This window comes from Schistocerca piceifrons, chromosome 1 (genome assembly GCF_021461385.2).
Source record: "Schistocerca piceifrons isolate TAMUIC-IGC-003096 chromosome 1, iqSchPice1.1, whole genome shotgun sequence".
NCBI lineage: Eukaryota > Metazoa > Arthropoda > Insecta > Orthoptera > Acrididae > Schistocerca > Schistocerca piceifrons.
The window spans coordinates 630,409,510-630,432,133 of NC_060138.1; the positions used below are offsets into that span (position 1 = coordinate 630,409,510).

Sequence of the window (22,624 nt, forward strand, 5' to 3'; positions counted from 1 at the left end):
GAGTATACGACTTGCTGCTCAGCTGCTTATCCAACGGCGGCATATATATCCTAGAGACTGTTTCATTTGCAAATAACAGTCTCTGTCTCTTCGAAAAACATGGTGATGTACATGTTCACCACACTATTGCTAGTGATGACGTTTATCTGATGAGCCAGAGACAGATTAAATGTCATAACAGTGTGATATATGAGGGTTGGAACTTTAATAGTGGCAACTATTTATTTACAGTTTGTACAAAATAGATACATGTTTCAAAGTTTACTGACCTTCAGTGTAGTCACCGGCATTGTGTATAACCCGTTTCCAGTGATGTGGAAGTCGTAGGATACTCTTAGCAGTGCCAGTTGTGTTGACAGTTCAAGCAGTTGCGGTCCATTGCCCGACGAATTTGTAGCAGTTCTGAAGTGAATGCTGTGAAGTGTTTCCTTCAGTTTAGAAATCAAGTTGAACTCACGAAGGCTTCAGTCAGGGGAGCACAGTAGGCAGTATAGCACTTAGCAGCCCCATCAGTCAAACAAATCAGTAACAGCTTGCACTGTGTGTGCTTGAGAAGTGTCCTGCAAAATGATGGTCAGGTCCTGCAGAAAGTTTCATCACTTTTGTCTCTATGCTGTTCATTTTTGGAACACAACCTACGACCTGTTCACTATACACCGGTCACATTAGCCATACTTTGGAACAAGCCGCCAAGTAAGCTTGCTGTTTATCACTATGTATGCTAGAAGCCACTGCATTTGTTTGACATGATCATGCTCTACTACAACTGGCTGCAGGTAGAAAACAAACATCCGAGATGTTACAATTCGGCAGTTTTCGCTGTATTTTCCAATCTTCAGTTTATTTCACCGTGTGAGATACAAATTTTTGCTGTTTTTTAAGTGTACATAAAATAGAACAACCCTCAAAACTATGTGTTTTAAGGTATAATTTGTGGCAATAGTGTGTTGGGAAATGGTTCAATTACCTCGTACAGCATTATCAAAAGTGACAATCTTTTATATACCCTACAGTATTACTAGTGGCAAAACCCATTTTTTCCCTAATAGGTCTAATATATAATGTAAAATTTTGAAATTTCTTTCTTGTTTGTTTAAGAATTTGCAATTTGGTTATGTCAGTTAATGTTATGAATGTTGGTACAATAGGTACCTGGGAGGAGAAGAATGAAATTGCTGAAGTCTGTATAGTTGTTATGTAGTGAGCTAAACAAAGTGGCAAGATCATGTTACATATGTTTGTGTGGTGTGGTGGCTGTGCTGGCTGTTGGGTGACATAACAAGTCGCTAGCCAATAAGAGCTCACTAGCCAGAAATGCACGATGTTTCCATTTTCTTCGAGGCTCAGTGTTTGAATTTAAAAGGTTGACAGTTGATATTGTTGCTGAGTACTGTACATAAGAAATACAAGCAAAAAGATGAGACTGAGTTATAAGAGGCACAAGAAAAGATAACAGCTGGGCACCATCACCATGTATTGGCTCGGTCTGGAACATTTCGCATTGACTGTTATGTTTTTCCATTGCTGCCACAACCTAGCATTAGTTGTATCATAAATGTGTGGTAAAGCTAAATGTTGCATGTTCTGTTGGCAGTGCTGATCGTAGATTACATCAGCATTTCCGCTCTCACATCTCCCCTCTCTGCAGTGGCCTAAAATATTCCCTTTATGGGGAAAAAATGTAAAATCTAGGAATTTTTAGCATTGATCTTGTGGATTTTTCACAGGGGCTACAAATTTATGGTGAAGAATTGTGAAAAACATAAAATCGTAGAACGTAAAATGGAAGTTTCACTGTATTGCTGTAACTTATATCCCATATTATGAATATGATTTCATGGATAGATAAATAAATAAATAAATAAAATATTAATTCTGGAAGCCATGATAGTGTACATACTCTTATACGTGCCTATTGGCAGCGTTGATATGTACCCTGAAAGTAAAAACTGATCAACCATTCTGTCTCATATTTCATCGTTTTCTCAAGAGAATTTTTGCTTTTAATAAAATTTTAGTGTCAATAGACGGGATATTTAAAAGTCTCCCATTGCCGTACAGGAGATAGCAGTAGAGAAAAAGTTCTATAAACATGTCTGGAACCAAATACTTGTTGAGAATACTTACTGAGACATGGACTGTTGTGTACTATGACAGCCCCTGGTTTGTAAGCACTACAGGTTGTGCTCAATATGGCTACCACTCATTTTTACACATTTTTCAGCTCTCCTTCTCAAAGAATCAAGCACCCATTTGAACATACATGGCTATGCTCAGATTTGAACTCATGAATGGGGTGTATGCTCCTCGAACGTGTACATATCTTCGGTGGGTGTCAAATACAGTTTCGCTTCAAATGCTCAAATGCTGTAACGAAAACATAAGTGATAAAGTTCTGGTGAATGGGGAGGACATGCAATGGGACCTCCTTGACTAACTCATTGCTTATCAAAAATTTTTGTTATGCACACTCAAAGGAGGTGCATAGAAAATGGTGTGGTGCCATGTTGTGGATAATCAGTCTGATCTCTTCCAGCAAGGGTATTGTTCCCCAATGATGTGGATAATTTGTCATACGGAAATTGGTGATAAACAGCACCTTTCATTGCCTAGTTTATTTAGAGCCCTATAAGTCTGTCACCCATATTTCCTGCCACATAATGAAACTGACGTGAACCTGATGCCTTATAAATGCTAAGTACAGAGACAAGTACAACCAATAGGAAATGATCACTGAACATCATCAGGAAGACAGTCTATCTACTGAGAGCACTCACTGTTATCAATACAAAATAAATGATCCATATATCAGATTATTTATTGTGGACTAAAGTCTGTAACTGGACAGTGATTTTCCTCTTCAGTGCATAATTCATATATATTTTTTTTCATTAAGAATGGGAGGATAGTGTCAGCTAAAAGTGATAATAGAGGTGATAAACATTGATCTGTGGTGTTGGCTGATGTTTGGATTAGGCTGGAAGATGATAGTTTGGACATAAGCTGGCAAAGACAATGAATGCATTGATGTGGTAAAAGTTCAGCAAGAGTTACTAATGTTGTGAGAAATAGCTCTGCTCCAGTTACTAGATAGTTTAAATAATTGATTTTTTCTGTATGTTAGGTGCCAAGAAATTGTTTTTATTGTTCTGGCAAATATATTACAAATTTTCAGGATTAAGATCTCTGTTTTTCTGAATATATTGCTTTTTGTGTGGTTATGTCAAGATGTAGCACAATTACTTCAACTCATTTCTATAAAATATGTTGTATGTCTCTACTCCCTCTCATTGGTGCTTAAATCCAATCATTGATAAATCCCCTTGCATACCCATTACACCACACAGTGAGTGCTGCCCTCATTGCTTTACAAATCATGTTAGTATGTTAGTAATGGCAAACTCTGTTCTATAATCTTACTGAAAAAGAAGATTGTGTGTGTGGTGTGTATCGTGGAAGGGGGGGGGGGGGCTATGACATAAATTGCCAATTAGGAAATGAAATTCAGATTTTATGTTTATCTGAATCATGTTAGATGTTTGTACCCACCAAATGACTTGAAAATAGCTTATTGGGATGTCTTTCTTCTATTGTCTATCATTAAAAGTGTTCAGAAGGTATGTTCTATTTTTGAAACCATTACTTCAGAATAAAACAGGTATGCTTCTTCACAGTTTCTGGTGATAGTTTTATCTTTCAGGGTGAGCCTCAGTAAACTATCAAAGGAAATGCCTATAAATCTATAATCAATGCATAGAGGTTTCACTAATAACTCCAATAATTTGGCAGATTTAGAAAATAGGATACCACTGCAAAATGACCAAATAGAATATTGTGGAAGTTTGATGAAACATAGAGATTATGTATCATGTTTCAGGTATCTGCTTGGATTAATACAGTATGTTGGTTACTGGGAACGTGCCTGCTTCTCTTACGATGTTTCTGCATTGCTGATTTTGAGCTTGTTGAAATTACTGTTTCAACATATGAACCCACAAGGATCTCGGTAATAAATCACATCAGTGTACATCATTTGTTATTTTATTTGTTGGGTGCATTTTTGTCAGTGGAAAAACATCTATTATAAATTACCAGGCAGAATTTATGATCTAAACAGTCCTTCAGCTCAGTTCATTTATTAAGACTTAGCAGTGACTGTGTAAAGTAAACAGGAAGCATGCACAAAAACTGCATTCAGTTACAGAATTGAACACAATGGATTGTCACACTGTGTGAATACATTTTCAGGTGTTAAAAGTCTATTTACATCTATGGTGACACCTTTTGAGTGACTGAATTTCTTGGATTTGTGCAGTCCTGGTAGTAAAAGGTTATTGTTTAAAGTCATGAAAAATGTAACAAATGATAGCATTTCTTTTTGCACCTTTTCTCATAAGTCTTTGTTCAGTTTTTTATCTTTCTTTGTAATTTGAATCTGATGTTTGTGGTTTAAAAAATAACTGTATCTTAACAAGAATGTAATAATCCACAAATTGCACCAGCTTTATAACTAATGTGTGTACGTAAATGCACTGTTATCACATAGGTTCATAAGGATCTGAAAACATAGTGCAACATAGTAAAACAAAAGCTATATTGTGAATAAGTTAACTTCAAATTGTTAGACTACTAGCTGTTAATTATGACATGAATTTAGCAGATTACTGGCTGTTTATTATGACATGAATTTAGCACACACAACACTACAGTTGCAGCATCCACTGCTGTAGATAATTGCAAAGTCAATCACATTCTATTGATGTCAAAGTCTGACTGAGGCCAGGATACAAGAGAGTGTATACAGTTAAATCAGAAAGACTGATACTTAATAATGAAATTCAGCAAGTGATACCAAAGAGCAGTGTATAAAGCAATTCGATGTATGAAATGAGGTAAGGCTCTTGGAGAACATAAAGAAGTTAAAGTTGAAAGCAAAGTTATACAAAAGGAACTTGCATAATTTTGGCAGAGTAAGATGATTCCCCATAACTGGAACAATATTTTAATTATTGTACTTCACAACAAAACTGACAAATAAGGACGGGGTAAAACAAAAATAAATAAGTAAGCAAACAAACAGACACCTATCAGCCTGCACTCAGCAGTGTACAAACATCCAGCAAAATTATCACCACAGCATAAACATTGGATTTGAATTGGGAAAAGGAAAAGGGTAGTGTAAAAAAGTGGAGATAAGACAATGGGTCGTTTGTACATCATGACTGATATTACACAATAGAGCAATGAGAGTGAGTTAACAGTCTGACAGAGATTCATAGATTTTGAAAAAGCTCTTGATTCACTTTCAGTAGCATATGTACCAACAGTCTTTGAAAAAAAAAAGGATGTTGATTCAACTTTTATTAGTATATTGAAGTATAAATAATGGAAAGAGTGTATCTGAGGCAGTGGCTATATTTACATAAATGCTGCAGCTCCTGTTAGGCTTTATCAGGACAGTGAGAAACCCAGAATTGAAAGAGGAGTCATATAAGATTCTGTATCATTAAAACTATTCTTACCAGTCTCAGAACAAGTTTTCAAATTGTGAAACAGGGAAAACAAAAAGGGGATATGAGTTAACAGAAAATGCAGTAGTCTCATTTTGCTGGTGAGTGTTCAGTTTACTTCTTGTTCAGATAAGTAAAGCATGGCTGTCATCAACTTCAAGATTGATTTGAACACCACAGAACTTTACTTGGCACAGCTTACTGGTGGTAGTATACTGTTGCCTTCCTCTGAACTAACTGACCCATCCAATTACAGGGGAACCCACAGTTTAACGTGGATTCTGAACCATGGTGCAATTCGGCATTTTTCACTGTAACATATGTTACCAAATGAAAGAAGTGAGAAGTGACAGGTAAAAATTCTAGGATTGACAAGATATCAAACCTGAGACTTTTGGATCCATAGTCTGGCATTTTACAACTGAGGTACAAAGCCACACCTTCAGTAACTGTTGCAATAACTTTGAACTTCAGCAATCATTGGAGTAACTTACTTGAAAGAGTTTTTAAGGGAGACTGTATGTCAGTTATAATAAAACTAAAATAATGTACAGTGAACACAAAAAAATTGTACAAATAAACAATGATGGCAAAGAATCTCTGGACAAGTGTCTGTATTTGGGGTAGTTGTAGGTAATGTCTAGATGAACTGCGAAAGAAAAAAAACAGAAGAGAAAAAAATGGCATGAAGTGCATTTATAAAATGGAGTTTTAGAAACTAAGCATCCAGTGTACCTGGAAAAAGAAGTTTGCAATCAGTATGTGTTAAGAGTTGTGACTTTGTGGCTGTGAGTCATGGACTTTAAAGCTGCAGTGTAAAAACTGAGAATTGCTAAATGAAGGTACAGAAAATTTCCTGGGGAAAAATTAAAACAAACAAATGGATCAGTAAACAGACTGGAATCTTGAATGCAAAATGTAATTACAACTGTATTGACAATGTGGTGGAATTGGTCAGGGCTTGTAACCAAGCTAATTGACGAGAGGGGAGCAGAAGAAGTTCTTGGCTGAATTTCAAGGGATGAGGAAAGACCTAGATGATGACCTGTGGTACATTGCTCAATGATATACAGGAGGAACATTTTTGTTTGTAAATGAAGAGGTGATGCATGGAAAAGTTTATGTAGCACAGGCTGCCAAATGGCTGCTCATAATGATTTTCCCAGTGATGGAAGGGGGAATGCTGTGAAATGCCCCAAACATGAGGTATTGATAGAACTGGCTATGTTGGATTATGAGCTGGGGGAGCTAGAGATTTACATTCAGCAATGACACTGATAACAATGCTATTGAGTACTGACCACCACACTCATCTATAGAAAAATTTTGTTGGATTTATTCAGAACTATTTTCAACTAAAAGTGTTCTGTACCTTTGTCTCCGACATTTTTTGTTATTATTTTCTTAGGAAGTTGGATGTGAGTGATTCATTATATTGTTTTCTTCATTTGCTCCTAGCTTTATTCTTTTGATTGTTTCCTCCTGGCTTTAATACTGGAGTTCATTAATATATGTTCATTTGCTCTGAATACGTAAGTGATATAAAGTTCAGCATTGGTTTGCAGGAATGGTAGTGAACGAGCAACATTTTCTGTGGAAATTTATGTACTGGTTTGTTGATGCCATACTTTTCAAAAAAGCTCTTTCAGTTGGCCCATTTTGTGTATATTTGCTAGTAATTTTGGCAACAGTGTATTCGTTCTTCTTTTTGGCCATTTTAATGCAAAATAGAGGAAAAAGTGAAGTGTATATATGCAGCAAATTGTTCCTGCTGTTTTTTTAATAATAGTCTTTCTTTTCTATTTTCAAAGTACAAATTCACAGCTAATTAAGGAGATCTGTTCTATTAACTTCATTATGGGTAGGATGTTGAAAATTAGGTGGATTGATAAGAGCAGAGAAGATTCTCTGCAGGAGTGACGAAGAGAGAGAAACATATGGAAAATACTGTCAAGAAAAAGTTAAAAGGTGATAGGACATGTGTTAAGACATTAAAGAATAGCTTCTGTGGTACTAGAAGGAGCTGTACAGTGTAAAAAATGTAGGGAAAGACAGAGGTTGGAATACTTACAACAAATAATTGAGGACATAGGGTGCAAATGCTACTCTGGGATGAAGAGGTTGGCATGAGTGAGAAATTTGTGGGGTTTCCATCAGACCACTCAGAAGACTGGTGACTAAAATAAAATAAAATATTCTGTATTGTACACAACTTCTTAATAGTTAAGAGAGAAAAGTAAGTAGGAAACAATCAGCTTGGCCTTTTTTAAAGCCATTTGTGGCCACATTGGTTAGTGTGTCATTCAATTCTCATTCAGGCTGTGACGGTGACATTTGAAATTGCTTAGAGTTCTATGAGTACAGAGACTGCACATGCTTACATGAAGTCATTCATCTCACAATATTAAGGCTGGTTCACACTAGGCCAGTAGTTTAGTCAAGTGGTGAGTGTTTAAGTAATTAAATGTGGGTGAACAACTGATTTTATTCAAGTAATTTATTAAAATGATCTTGTGGACCTGATCAAATGAGTTTGATAGTAGCCAGCCAAGTAGCTTCCTTTTCCAATCACTTGCCACTGTGTGCACCCATTGGACAGGTTTTGAATACCATCTGTTTAGCAGAGAGCTTTGGTTGTCTGTCTTTGTTCCGTTCTTGCATTTCAATTATTTGTTTGTTGTTAACTGACTCATTGGAATGACGAATAGAGTGACCAAGTTTCTTATATCTGATGTAGAACGGGAGAGCTTGTGGAACATGAAAAGTCCCCTCTCCAAAGGAAAGCATCTGAGAAAATCCCACTTGATGAGTTGGAAAAGGCAATAGGAATACCAGCGTTTCAAGAGGAATATATCAAATAGAATATTAAAAAGATAAGGTTATAAATGGTGGAAGGAGTAAACATAATGACTCACCACATAGTTGAGGTGATGAGTTGTTGATAGGCACATAAACAAGATGAGAATGTTGCTAAGCTTTCAGATAAATCCTTCTTCAGAGCTAACAGCATGCGTGTGCACGTACAGAGCGTCAGCTGACTACATTGTGGTGGTACACAGTTTGACTGAGGGGGGTATTGTGTCAGGTGGATTGAACAACAGGGGAAAAGGGGGAGGGTGAGAGGTAGGATTGCAGATTAGTGTGGTTGCAGCTTGAATGGAGAGGCAGCAGGAACCCAGTATAGCTATGAGGCACAATTTTCCTCACTTTGCTGCAGGCAAAGGAACAGTGCAACAGATCCAAGATAGCTTCCACTTCCTCGCTGTTGAGGGGGCCACTGTGATGTTCATGTGGGTTCCTGGTCATGTTGCTGCTGCCAAGGCTGCAGTCGTCCTTCCCTGGCCTGCTAGCTCTTCCATTCCTTCGGATGATTTCTGTGTTGCCATCTTGTGGCAGATGGTGTAACTCTCATATCACCACTGGTCCTCTTTTAAAGATAACAAGCTCCAGAGAATTAAATCTCTCCCAACAGCTTGGCCAACCTCCTGTCAGCCCTCTCATCGCGAGGAGATCATTTGAGTTAGGTTGCAAATTACATCAGCATATTGGCCACATCTTGGTAGGTGATTGTTACAGTGTCTGTGTGGTTATGGGTTACATTTTTTCATGTGGCTTATCAAGCCAATGGCAATACGAGATCTCGTGCTAGATTTGTCACAAGTATATGTAGGTGCTGAGGCAGGAGCAGCAGTAGCATTGTGAAGCTTTTTCTGCCTTAATCAGTCTAACAAGCTTTCATCGTGCTTCAATATTCCAGATGATATATCATTACACCACTCTGGTCTCAGGCTAATCCGTGCCTCCCACCTGTTGGTGTTGATGCCAAATCTCTCCATATCTCATTTACAGGAGTCCTTGAACCTCAATACAGGACTTCCTATGGGTCTTTTCATTGTACAAATCTCTACAAGCTTCACATGGTAATCTCTCATGATCCAAACAGTAGACATGTCCCAGCCAGCAGAGTCGCCTCTGCTTCAAGATAGCTGGAATGCTGTTGCAGTTAGTTTTACATAGCACTGCTTCGTTGGTCACTCCAAGGATGGATCTCGGGCACCGCATGTGGAAAGCATTAAGGCGACATTATTGTTTGGCATAGTAGTCCATGTTCCTGATGCATACAAAAGACTACTGAGGACCCAAGTTTGATATACAAGAATTTTGGTGGTCATAGAGTTTGTTGGTTTTCCAAACACATGCAAAGAACTTGCTAAAAGTTGTCGCAGCTCTTCCAATGTGAGCATCAATCTCCCTGTCAACAGACATGTTTGATTCTATAGTGGGTCCAACAGAGCAGAAGTTATCCACGACTTGCAGAGTAGTTCCATCTAATGTGATATTCGGCTGTGTATTAGCACCCCGAACCATAATTCTGGTCTTACTGCAGTTTACGCTCACCGAGAATAGGTGGCAGGCATGACTAAATCTTGATACTAGCTCTTGCAGCTCTTCTGCAGAGTTTGCAACAATTGCAGCATCATCAACATATAGGAGTTCACGAGCGATTATCTCATAGTGCTTTGTCTTACTCTTTAGAAGACTGACTTTGAAAAGCATTCAGTCTTTCCTAATATGCAGGTGTACTCCAACATTGCAATTCTCAAAAGTCAATTGGGGCAGAGCTGAGAAGAAAATTCCGAAAAGTGTAGGTGTCAGCACACAGCCTTGTCTTACGCCACAGTTCATATTGAAGGGTTTAGATGTACTGCCATTGAATATTACAGAGCCATTCATATTGTCATGAGAATATCTTATTAAGGACAACAAAGTTGGTGGACATCCAATTTTTTTCCAATTTTCTGTAGAGTCCCTCTCTACTGATGGCGTCAAAGGCTTTGCTGAGACCAACAAAAGCCACTTATAATGGCTCTCTATGTTCACAGCACTTTTCTTGCAGCTGGTGCAAGGTGAATATCATGTCACTTGTGGATCTGCCAGCTCGAAATCCGCACTGTGACTCAGGATGCATCCGAGCAGCCAAAGTTTCCAGTCTTTTCAGGATTATCCTCGCATACATCTTTCCAGCAGTGCTCAACAGAGATATTTCTCTATAGTTGTTACAATTGCCTCTGTTGCCTTTTCCCTTGTAGACTGTTACTACATTTGCATCTCGCATGTCTTGAGGTATTGTGCCTTCTTCCCAGCACTGCAATAGAATTTGATACAATATTGGGGAAACACAGTCACGTTTGATGATTTCAGTCGGTAGGTTATCACGACCTGTACTCTTGCCTAGATTTAGACATTTAAGTATGAGTTTTAATTGATCGAGGGTAGAATCATCAAGCTTAGACATAACAGGGTAAGTTGGTAAAGTACCCAAAGCTTCTGAAGAAATGTTGACCTCCTTTGAGTATAGGTTAGTATAATGCTGCACCCATCTATCTAGCTACTGGTTTTTATCATTGATTGGGTCACCATTAACATCTTTTATTCCTGCAACCCACTCAACTCCACATGTAGTGACCCATCACTCCTGTGGAAACAGTTGTTTGAGTCGAGAGAAAGCTTAAATACGTCTCAGGTGATGCAGTGCCTGTGGAGAGGACACTCCGCCTGCCAGCAAAGGTGCAGATAACACCACCAGCAGTCACAGTTACTGGTTTTAAGCCTTGTGCTGAGGGACGTTTTGAGGGGCAAGGGATGACATCAGTGGGATAGTCCATCGTGGATAATTGACTGGTTATCAACCGCCTCAAGCTGGGCAGCCCCCCAGTCAGTAAGGTATTAGTCTGTCCCCCACCTTGCACTTCTATGGGTGTATGGAGCAGCAAGCATCCTGCAGTGCTTGACAATAGGTAGGTTACTGAGGCACATGGAAAGACCAACAATAAAGTAGCTCATATGAACAAAACCAACAATTCAGTAACACGATTTGCCACCTGGAATGTCAGAACTGTTAGCCAGACATGGCACTTCTACAGTTAGTGCCCCCGTAGTCAGAAAAACAGCCATAATTGACAGAGAACTGCTGTCTTTGCACTAATGTGGCTGCATTTCAGGGAACTCATCTCTCAGGGGAATGCAGCATGCGTGAAGATAATTACTCCTTGTTCTGGAAAGAGAGAGAAATTGGAGAAAGATGTTCTAATGACTTTAGACGACAATTAAGTGCGAAGTGAATATACTAACTTCCACTTCTTTTACGAGATGACTTACTTGACACACTCGGCTGGCTTTACTTGCTGGTTAGCCTGCTGCTGTAAACTCTCTTTCACTTTTTTCTCTGAAGTATGCTGCTAGATATAGGAATTTTGTAAGACTCTCTGTACTTATAAAAATAAGTAGACATACCAATTTCATTTGCTTTAACTAACGATGTATATTTGAACTTGAGACATATTACAAATCTCACTCTTCATGTAAATATATACTGCTTCGTAAGCCTCTCATGTCTCCAAACATTAGAAACAAACTAACTTAAATATAAGAGAAAGTTGGCTTAAACACCATGTCCAGTCTCAACATGAACCATAATACATATCTTCCCTTCAACAAGTCTAAGACAAGAGTTTTTCTCAAGAGTACTTTCTCAACTGTTCTTATTATTATAACAATGGTCACTGACACAATTAGTACAGAATAACATAGAAGCGATATTTTATGCACAGTCATTATGTAAATAACATCACTCATAACAACATTTCATATCGTAACAATATACTTTTCTTATACATGTTTATACATACATCTTTCACTTCAACAACAATCTTTTTTTCCCCTCTAGAACAATCTTTAGCTGTTCTTACTTTACTTTGATATCCAGACATGAGCATTTATTCATGGTTCAATCAGCTTCCCTAGTATTTAGGAATTGTAAGGACTCTTTCCTTATTTTCAGTAGTAAATTTCAGTTGTTCATGACACATGAGTAATCTACTTTCCGTTCTTCTCTCTCTCTCTCTCTCTCTCTCTCTCTCTCTCTCTTTTGTACTACATTTCCTTAGTATATACTATTTTTTGTAGTTTGGAGGAACTCTGGGCAAAATGAAAGTGCAAAATGAAAGTGAAATGTAACAATGCTAGTTGTGCATAGAATTCAAACTTTCCAGAATAAACCCTATAAAATTTGTGACTTTTGTCACAATACTGTCCCCTTCTCCTAAGATTAGTACCTATACCTTGCTTGTGGGTTGACCTTGTGAGAGAACTTCCTCTTTCTATTCTTGTAGGTACACCCATTTATAAAACATTCCTATTTTTTAGGCCTCAGGTCTTCCTATCTCCATGTAGGTACGCCTGCCCTATATACTTAGCAAATGCCAGGTACACTCCCACTTATCCTTTCTGAGTAGGCCTCATGGTTCATTACCCTAGTATACATTCATATGTACACTATAATTAAGTATTCTCTGGTAAAAATAAAAATCTATTTTAAACTTAGCATTCACTTTTTACTGCTTCATTTACTCCCTAGAGTCCTCCTCTACTTCTCAACTTCTATACTCTTAGTAGATACTATGTCTATATAAACTATTCAAGTCCCACTATCCTATAATTCGTCAGAGTATTTATTAAACTGACATTTCCTAATGATCAGCATGACTAGTGCCACTCCTGCTTTCTTTTTCTTTCTTTGCTCACATCTCTTCCTTGTCTATCTCCTGCTCATTACTGCTTTATAGTTATCCCACAACTCACATGCTTTTGTCTCCCTCTTTGCGCATGAGTACATTGCCACTATTCGTGTGTGTGTGTGTGTGTGTGTGTGTGTGTGTGTGTGTGTGTGTGTGTGTGTGTGTGTCCCCACACATTCTTTCCCCTACAATACCTGGCAATTCTCACATTGTGACAGGCTTTTTAGTCTGTAATTTCAATGTTTGTGTCTAAATGTATTTTTGTATGTATGCAGATGTGTGTTTTGTAGTCTGATTCTTCGGCCTTCTTATCTAAAGAAGAGATGTAGGTTATTAGAAACCACAGAAACAAGGAAGGACTTCAGCAATTGAAGTTTGTGAATATGGGAAGAGGGAAAACATAGATAGGTCCTCAAATGAGAAGTAAGAAAGGGAAAAAAATAGATATGGTTGCTAAGATCTAAGAAGAGAAAGAAGATAGCCCCAAAGACAGGAAACCCTTCCCACCCCCCTTCCCCAGGATACCTACTCCTCAGGTACTTGAGTGAGAGGCTGGAGGAAAGTATTTTTGTGACTACTAAACATTGAGGAATTCGCCCAGCAAGTATAAAATTTTTCTGAGATGGTCAAGCAACCAGTGCTGGACCATTTGGTATGGCTTGACCCTAACTTTAAGTATGGTAACTACCCTAATAAAGTTCACTGAACAGTTTGTACCACTTTGTACTAAAAGAATAAAGTTCTGTTTAACACTCACCCGGTGGAGAATTTGCAAAGCGTCTGTGTGCGGATGCGGAGATAGGTCAGCACCAGTGAACAGCAACTGGTGCCGGTGGTGTCGGATGTTGGTTTCCACGTCTGCAACTCCGCAACGTATATGAGAGCTCTACACTCCCCACACCGGATCTTCTTAATCGAAGTGTTCTAGGTATGTCTTCTTAGAGAAACACCCTGGAATCTTCTTCTCTATTTCTCAGTTAAAAATTTTGCTCCTTTAATACTTGAGCATGTTCTGTTGTCTCGGAGTAAATTCTTTGTCGTATTTGGTTTAGTTGCTATGGCAAAATACAACAGCTTCTTTCCTCGTTTTTTTGGTCTTAGAATTCCTGTTTTTTCAGTTCTTTCTCACTGGTTGCCATGTTCTAATGGCTTTGGATGACATTTAAGTGTGAAGTAAATATACTAGCTTCCACTTCTTTTATGAGATGGCTTACTTGACATGCTCGGCCGACTTGCTGGTTAGCCTGCTGCTGCAAACTCTCTTTCACTTTCTTCTCCGAAGTATGCTGCGAGGTACAGGAATTTCTTAAGACTCTCTCTACTTATAAAAATAATTAGACATACCAATTTCATTTGCTTTAACTAACGATGTATATTTGAACTTCAGACATATTACAAATCTCACTCTTCATATAAATATATACTGCTTTGTAAGACTGACATGTCTCCAAACGTTAGAAACAAACTAATTTACATATAAGAGAAAGTTGGCTTAAACACCATGTCCAGTCTCAACATGAACCATGATACACGTCTTCCCTTCAACAAGGCTAAGACAAGAGTTTTTCTCAAGAGTACCTTCTCAACTGTTCTTGTTGTTATAACAATGGTTACTGACACAATTAGCACAGAATAACATAGAAGCTCCATGGTTCTTCGGTACACTTTCACTAAAATTTCCATGGATCGCCCGACAAGTACTTGTCGTTGCCGTTCGACTATCGCATCTACATTCTCGCGACTGAATTTCAAACCTGCACACACAAACATGTGATGTGCAGTAGGCTGAATTCTATCATCCCACACTCACTTCTAAAATATCATGTGTTTGAGATGTTAGAAGGCTGAGTGGTTCTAGAATTTACGCAGAAATTCTCAAAACACTACAGTGTGAGCATGGATTTGGCTTTGGAGTACTAAACATCTTCTTAGCTGCTGCAAACAACGAAAATCTATTTCTGAATTATTAACTACTTTGAGATTAAAGACAACATCAGGGCCCATCACATTAATCTCAGCATATGTTCCCACTGTGAAAGCACCACCTGAAGTCAAAGACAAGTTTCACGGAGATCTGTGGAAATGCCTGGAGAATGTTCATAGATCAGATAAGCTCTTGTTACTGGGAGACTTCAATGCCAGGACTGGAATACATGGAAGAGCTGGCTTGACTGCATTGGGCCACATGACACTGTAAATATGAACGAGAATGGTCAGCGACTGAGGGAACTTGGCACCTCTCTTTCTCTCTGCATCACCAACACTTACTAACATGGAAACACCCATATTCAGGCCATTGGCATCAGGCTGACTTCATCATGACCAGAAGATGTGACCTACATCATGTCCTTAACTCCTATACATATCACAGTGCTGACTGTGGTACTGACCACTCTTTAGTTATGACCAAATCATGGTTCACACCCAAGAAGAGTCATTCGGCTGAGAGCATTTGTCGAAGAATGAAGATCAACACCAAAGGCTTCCAAAATGATGCGTTGTATAAAAAGTTCGGAGAAGATATTGAGACGAAACTGCATACTGAGCAATTGGTAACTGCACAGAGCACTGAAGAAAAGGAGCGTCTAGCTAAATAAAATATTATGCGAACAACTATTAGAACATTTGAGAGGCAGTGTAGGACTCAGAGCGACTGGTTTACTGAATGTGAAAGTGAATTGCACCCATATAGAGACAAGAAACGTAATGCTCATTTACAGGCTGTGAATAATTCCTAAAGAGCAATAGCTGGTTACAAGGCCTTGAAAGCAGATCTGCTATGAGTTTCTCATATTGTGCAAATAGATAATATTGGACCAGCCTTTGAAAACCTGTTCAGATGTGCCAAGACAAAGATTGCCATGACATGTATCTAGGCATCAAAATGGCCATTGGACCAACAGGAAGGAAGTACGCTACAATAAATAATAATAATAATAATAATAATAATAATAATAATAATAATAATAAAAGAGGTTGCATATTGGGCACTGTCATTTTAACCATCATCATTTGTTAAGTGGTGATTCCCCACCACTTTGTGCTCATTGTCATCAGCCTTTAATGGTTTGCATTTTCCTAACCAAATGCCCTTTTTTTTTAATCGATGTGTTTGCCGTCTGAGTTATCGGGAGTTTTAGTGAATGATGTGCAGGCTGTCAAATGCATTTTAGTTTTTATTCTTTGTAACAATATCGCAAAGGGCATTTAACCTTTGGGTTGTGATCTCCTCTGTCTCTACAGCATTTTTTGTGGACCTTCTCCAAGGGGAAGTCATTGTTTTCAGCTCTCTTTCCTTCCTATGATTGGGCGTAACATGTCACTTTTAAGTCTTTTGCTTATTAGTGTTCTAAGGTTATGACAAGGGCGCTTATGACCTCAGTTGTTTTTGCGCCCTAGGAAAGTGGGGGTGGGGGGGGGGGAGCAGTGCGCAGCACACAGTAACATGGAGGAGTGGATTGGGAGGGGGAGATAGAACCAAGAAAGACAGGACTGCAGAGAGGAGGATATGAGAGGAGGATGAGTGAAGTAGGTGGTTGTGGTCGCAGGGGTGGAGGTCAGTGTTGGAGGGGGACTAGCAGAGATTGACAGGAAGAGTATTAGGTGATAGAAGGGTGTGTTGCAAGGAGAATTCTCATCTATGTAATTCAGGAAAGACTCAGATGGCGTGGGTTGTGAAGCAGCCATTTAAGTTGATCAGTATGCTATGCTGAAGGCTTTACTAATCCTTCCGGCAGTGTAACCCCTCACACCTAGGTCACAGACAGATTTCCCATGAGATGTCCACACATTCCCTGTAACTCTCAGACCACCCTCATGAAATAAATGCAAAGGAAAAAACCCCTCATCACCCATTATGACTGTGGACTGGAACAATCATATCCTTCACCAGTTATTCAACACTTATCATTGTGCCCAGAAATGAGGAACATACTTTCCACAATCCTTCCAAACCCTATCAAACTGCTGTTCCAGTACCCAGCTAATGTATGAACTATCCCAGGCCATCCTTGAGAGAGCCACCCATGACAAAACTATTCCACCAAGCAGGCAAGATATGTGAGACAGTCAAAATACCCTCAGTCTTCAAGGAGAATGTTATAACTCTAATTCCAATTGCAAAGAGAGCAGGTGCTGACAGATGTAACTATTACTAAATTATCAATATAATAAGTCATGCTTGCAGAATACTGATGTCTAGCATCAGAAGAATGGAAAAATTGGTAAAGTCAACCTTGTAAATGATCAATTTGGGTTCTAGAGAAATGTAGGAACATATGAGGCAATTCTGCCCCTATGATGTCTTGTAAGGTGGGCTAAAGATAGACAAATCCACATTTATAGCATTTGTAAATTTAGGAAAAGCTTTTGACAGTGTTGATTGGAATACACAGCTTGAAATTCTGAAAGTAGATACAAAATATTTGAAGGAGAAGGTTACCTACAACTCGTTCGCAAACCAGAGAGCAATTATTGTAGTTGAAGGACATGAAAAGGAAGCAGTCGACAAAAAGAGCAAAGAGTATGAGACAGAGTTGTAGCTTATCACTGATGTTGTTCAGTCTGTATATTGAGTAAGTAGTAAAGGAAACCAAGAAAAATTTTGGAAAGGGATTTCAAGTTCAGGGAAAAGGTATAAAAGCTTTGATGTTTGATGGCGAAAAGCTGAAGGATTTGGATGAGCAGTCAAACAAAGTGGATAGTATCTTGAAAAGATATTATGAAATTAGCATCAACAAACATAAAACAAGGGTAACAGAATGTAGTCAAAATAAATCAGATGACACTGAGATAGCTAGATTAGAAAATGAAACACTAAAAGTACCAGATGAATTGTGTTATTTGGGTAGTAAAATAAGTGACAATGGTTGAAGTAGAGAGGATATAAAATATAGACTGACAGTACCAAGAAAAGCATTTCTGAGAAAGAGAAGTTTGTAAATGTGAAATATAAATTTAAATGTTATGAAGTCTTTTCTGATGATACTTGTAGTGTAACCTTATATGGAAGTGAAACTTTGACAGTAAGCAGTTCAACCAGGAAGAGCATAGAAGCTTTTGATACGTGGTGCTACAGAGGAATGCTGAAGATTAGATGGGTACATTGGGTAACCAATGAGGGCATACTGAATTGATCTGGGGAAAAAAGGAATTTATCGCATAGCTTCACTAAATGAATGAATTGGTTTTTGGGACATATACTGAGGAATCAACAGATCTTCGATTTGACCATGGATGAAAGGTGAGGAGTAAAAATTGTAGTGGGAGGTGAAGGCTTGATTACAGCAAGCAGGTTCCAGTGGATGCAGGTTCCAGTAGTTATGCAGAAGTGAGGGGCCATAAACAGCTTCAGATGTTGGATTGTTGCTGTGAAGGACACAGAGATATTGCTTTGTCAAGCAAGGTACCATTATCAGCAGCAGATAGGAGTTTGAAAGTGGCCTCATTGCAGGCCTCTAACTGTTTACCTGGTAGAATTATGTGATATCCAGATTTGTGGGCCATTCAGATGTGACTGAAGACTGTTATTGGAATACATGGGAGAGTGAGGACAGGCATACTTGCCAGGGTTCCAGTCTCAGACTGCTGCAAGTCATATCCAAATGAAGTAGAGATTAGTCACAAAATTGTCAATTTAATAAAGCTTGGGGGGACTTATACACTCCCTGACAAAAAAAGAAAGAAATTGAATCTCTTAAAAGTGGAGGAAGAAATGGAATAAAACTTCACAGAATGAGAGAGAATGTGATGTTATTTTAGTTATTATAAATTTGAGTCAAATTTCAAAGAAGTTAGTATTATGAGCCCAGTTATCAGTATGACACTGCATCCTCTCTGGTCTAATGTATGCAGTAATTCTGTTGGAAACGATGTCATAAAGCCATTGTATCCTCTCCCAAGGCAATCTTGACCCCAACTGTTGTAGCTTATCCTAGATACTGTCAGAGGAACGGAATTGGCGTCTGAGTTGCCCCCTCCCCGGACACATTCTATTGGGGCCTGATCTGGGGATCCTGCTAGCCATGAGAGTGCCTCAACATCATGCAGACAGTTTATAGAGACACATGCCATGTGTTGATGAGCTCTGTCATGTTAAAAATAGCAAGACAATAGTGTAGAGTGAGAAGTTACTCATGAGCATGCAGATTGTCAGTGACATACCACTGTTCTATCAGAGTTCCCTCAACCACTATCAACCATGACCTGAAGTCATACCCGATGGCTCTCCATGCCGTGACGCCAATAGTAACACTGCTGAGCCTCTCCAAAATATTGGAAGAATGTGACCACCACAAAGGAGGATCACCATGTTGTCCACCAAGCATATCATAACACCTTCATTGCATTCCATGAACAAGTAATGGACTCCCTGCCACATTCTGTGTCATTGAATTTTATTGGTTGGAAACTAGAAGCAGCCAGACTAAGGAATTACCATCCCATGTGTAGGTTTCCATTAACACCACAACACAAATGGCTGGATTTAGCATGGTGGAGTAACCAGGAAGCACAGAGTGCTGAAGAATGGCTTCACGTTGTGTTCAGTGTGAAATGGGGTTCTACACTATCATGGATGACCATTTTTGCTGATTATTACAGTGACCTGGGGAGAGTTCACATTCTTCCAATATTTTGGAGAGACTCAGCAGTGTTACTATTGGCATCATGGCTTGGAGAACCATAGGGTATAATTTCAGACATGGTTGATAGTGATTGAGGGAACTATGATAGAACAGTGATATGTCACTGACAGTCTGCATTCTCATGTGTAACTTCTTGTGTTACGGTAGTGTCTTGCTATTTTTCAACATGACAGTGCTCATCCACACATGGCACGTGTGTCTATAAACTGTCTGCACGATGTTGAGGCACTCTCATGCTCTGATGGCCAGCAGGATCCCCCGATCAGGCCCCAATAGAGTGCGTCCAGGAAGGGGGCAACTCGGACGTCAATTCCGTTCCTCTGTCAGTATCTATAGTATCTAGGATAAGCTACAACAGTTTGCCTCAGGAGAGGATAGAATGGCCTTACGACGTAATTTCCAACAGAATCATTGCATAGACCAGAGAAGATGCAGTCTCAAACTGATAGTTGGGCTCATAGTGCTAAGGTCTTTGAAATTTGACTCAATTTTGTAACAACAGAAATAACATCACAATCTCTCTCATTCTGTGAAGTTTTATTTCATTTCCTTCTCCACTTTTGTGAGATTCAATTTTTTTCTTTTTTTGGCAGGGAGTGTATAAGTCTCTCCAGGCTTTATTTTGAAGGATTCTCCCATTTGGTTCGCATACTTTATTCAGTCTCTACATCATTTGGATATGACTTGCAGCACTCCTATAAGTGAAAATTAGACACTCGTTTAACAATTTTTCTTCTATTGTAACTTTTTATCTAACAGTCTGTTGTCCCATAAGAGCCATCACCTTTTTCTAATCTTATGGACTTCAAATGTTGCCACTTGTAAAAAATATTAATTGTTGGCCATCAGTATTTGTAAGGCATCTTGTGAATTTTGATCCCTCCACATCCTCTATGATGTTAAAATTTTCTGGCTGTTGTTTCCACAGTCTAACATCAAAGTTGGTTAGGTCCTTAAAAAAGTGTGGTGTGATACTTTATCAGTATGCTGGAGATTACATAAACTGTGAATGAGACATTATCAGCATAGGAGCTCCCTTCCTAGAATGTATTTGTTCCTCAATGATGATAGCTTCAAATATTTATGGAGGCTTCATGTTAAAATTTTCTAATAGATTTTGTTTATTTATTAAGTAGGTTGATATATATATATATATATATATTCTCCTCTCTCTCTCTCTCACACACACACTCACTCACTGTGTGTGTGTGTGTGTGTGTGTGTGTGTGTGTGTGTGTGTTTTACAGTGACAGTCTTCCAGATGGAAAGGTTGTCTTCTGCAGCTGGCATTGATTTGATGAATAAAAGTAGTCTTTTTCTGTTTCTGGAGAAAGTTTTAAAAAATAGTTTTATATTAGTCTCATCATTTCCAGCACTTTTTCTGTTTTTCCTTTCTGCATAAAACTTACTTTGTTTTTTGAAATCTGAAATCTGCCAGTCTGTCAGGAGAACAGCTGAAAACAGGTGACATATCAAATATGGTGGATGCACAGTGGATACAAGTGGAACAAATGATGAGGAAGAGAAGGGAGAGCTAGAGCAAGCAAAAGTATTTCTGAACTGTCAGGAGCCTTCTGTTAAATAAAGCTGTACCATAGAAGATTAACAAAATTATATATTGATCCTGCTATTTGCCTATCATGACTGATGTTTGACAATGAAGCAAAGTCATTTAAGCAATTACAGGCATATGAAATGAAATTTCAGAGCAGAGTTGGAGTAATGAGGGAGATGGTAAAGGAAATAATCTTACAGGAACATACAAAATCAACAAGTCTTAGGTGGTATAGACATTTGCTAGAATACGAAGGAAGATTCATGGACTGAGGCTCCAATGCAAAAAGGCCCTGAAGAAGATCACGTAATTAGCGGCTGAAAGGAATGGAGGATAATATTCAAAGAAAAGGAGAGGACTGGAACAGGTTGGTGGCATAGCATTGTTGGGAGCTTTGAGGAAAATGGAGAAGTTTATGTTCCAAATTTATGCATCATTAGTCTGTCACTCTGTTCCAGAAAATCTCACTATTCCCTCCTTTACCTCACAGCTTCTTCATCTGTCCATTGGTGTTGAAAAAGCTAAATCTGTTCGTCCCATCCCCAGATGTTACCTCAATATCACCTTAGTGTGTTTAATATTGGTTTAAGTGTTTCAGGATATTGCAAGCCACAGCCTGCTTCCCACACACATATCAGTGTCGGAGCGTGTGATGTGTGCCTCCCAGCTTTCCTTGTGAACATTTTAAAGTAATCTCTTTGCTCACACATTGATTTACATTCTCCAAGATCCTCACCATCGCTCTTCATTTGTAACAATGAGACATTGCATTAAATCATAAAGTTCTAATTTAATATGATTTAGCCTCAGCATCATAGTAGCCATAGTATTAAACCTCTAAGATGCCAACTGAATGTAACATGTGAATGCTACACAGTGGATAAACTCACCAATAAAATTGTGTTGGCCTCCTGTCTGTTGACGTTTAGAATTTCCACTTTACAGCAGAAAGATCTTTTCTTTCCTAATTCACAAAGAAAATTTGTATTAGGAGTATACAGAGTCACAAGGGGGAAAAAGTGTTATCGTGCAGTCAGGATGTCATGTAGAGCAGTATTTCATGCAGCAGTTATTCGAACAGATTTTGTGATACTGATTTAACCTAATGACATAGGTATTAGAATATGTAAGAGCTATAGTCATTAGATAGTGGCAATGACATTTAGACAGACTATTTGGAAGAAATGATTGCCAAGTAGCAATGAAAATGATGGTACTGTGCATTTGTATACCAGATAGTTGTCTAAATTACAGCCAGTGACATAATGCGCTAACACAATAATTACCAGCTTGAAGTATTAACTAAAGAATAAATTAATTAATTAATTGGCAACTAAT

General features: G+C 38.6%; 1 protein-coding gene across 1 annotated transcript in view; it reads left to right on the top strand.

Annotated features, from left to right (window-relative positions):
- LOC124790186 overlaps positions 1 to 22,624 on the top strand; it is a 64,420-nt gene that overhangs the window by 41,340 nt on the left and 456 nt on the right. The window contains exon 4 of the mRNA XM_047257764.1: positions 3,878 to 4,006. Coding sequence (XP_047113720.1) covers positions 3,878 to 4,006 — 129 coding nt within the window. The remainder of the gene's footprint in view (positions 1 to 3,877; positions 4,007 to 22,624) is intronic.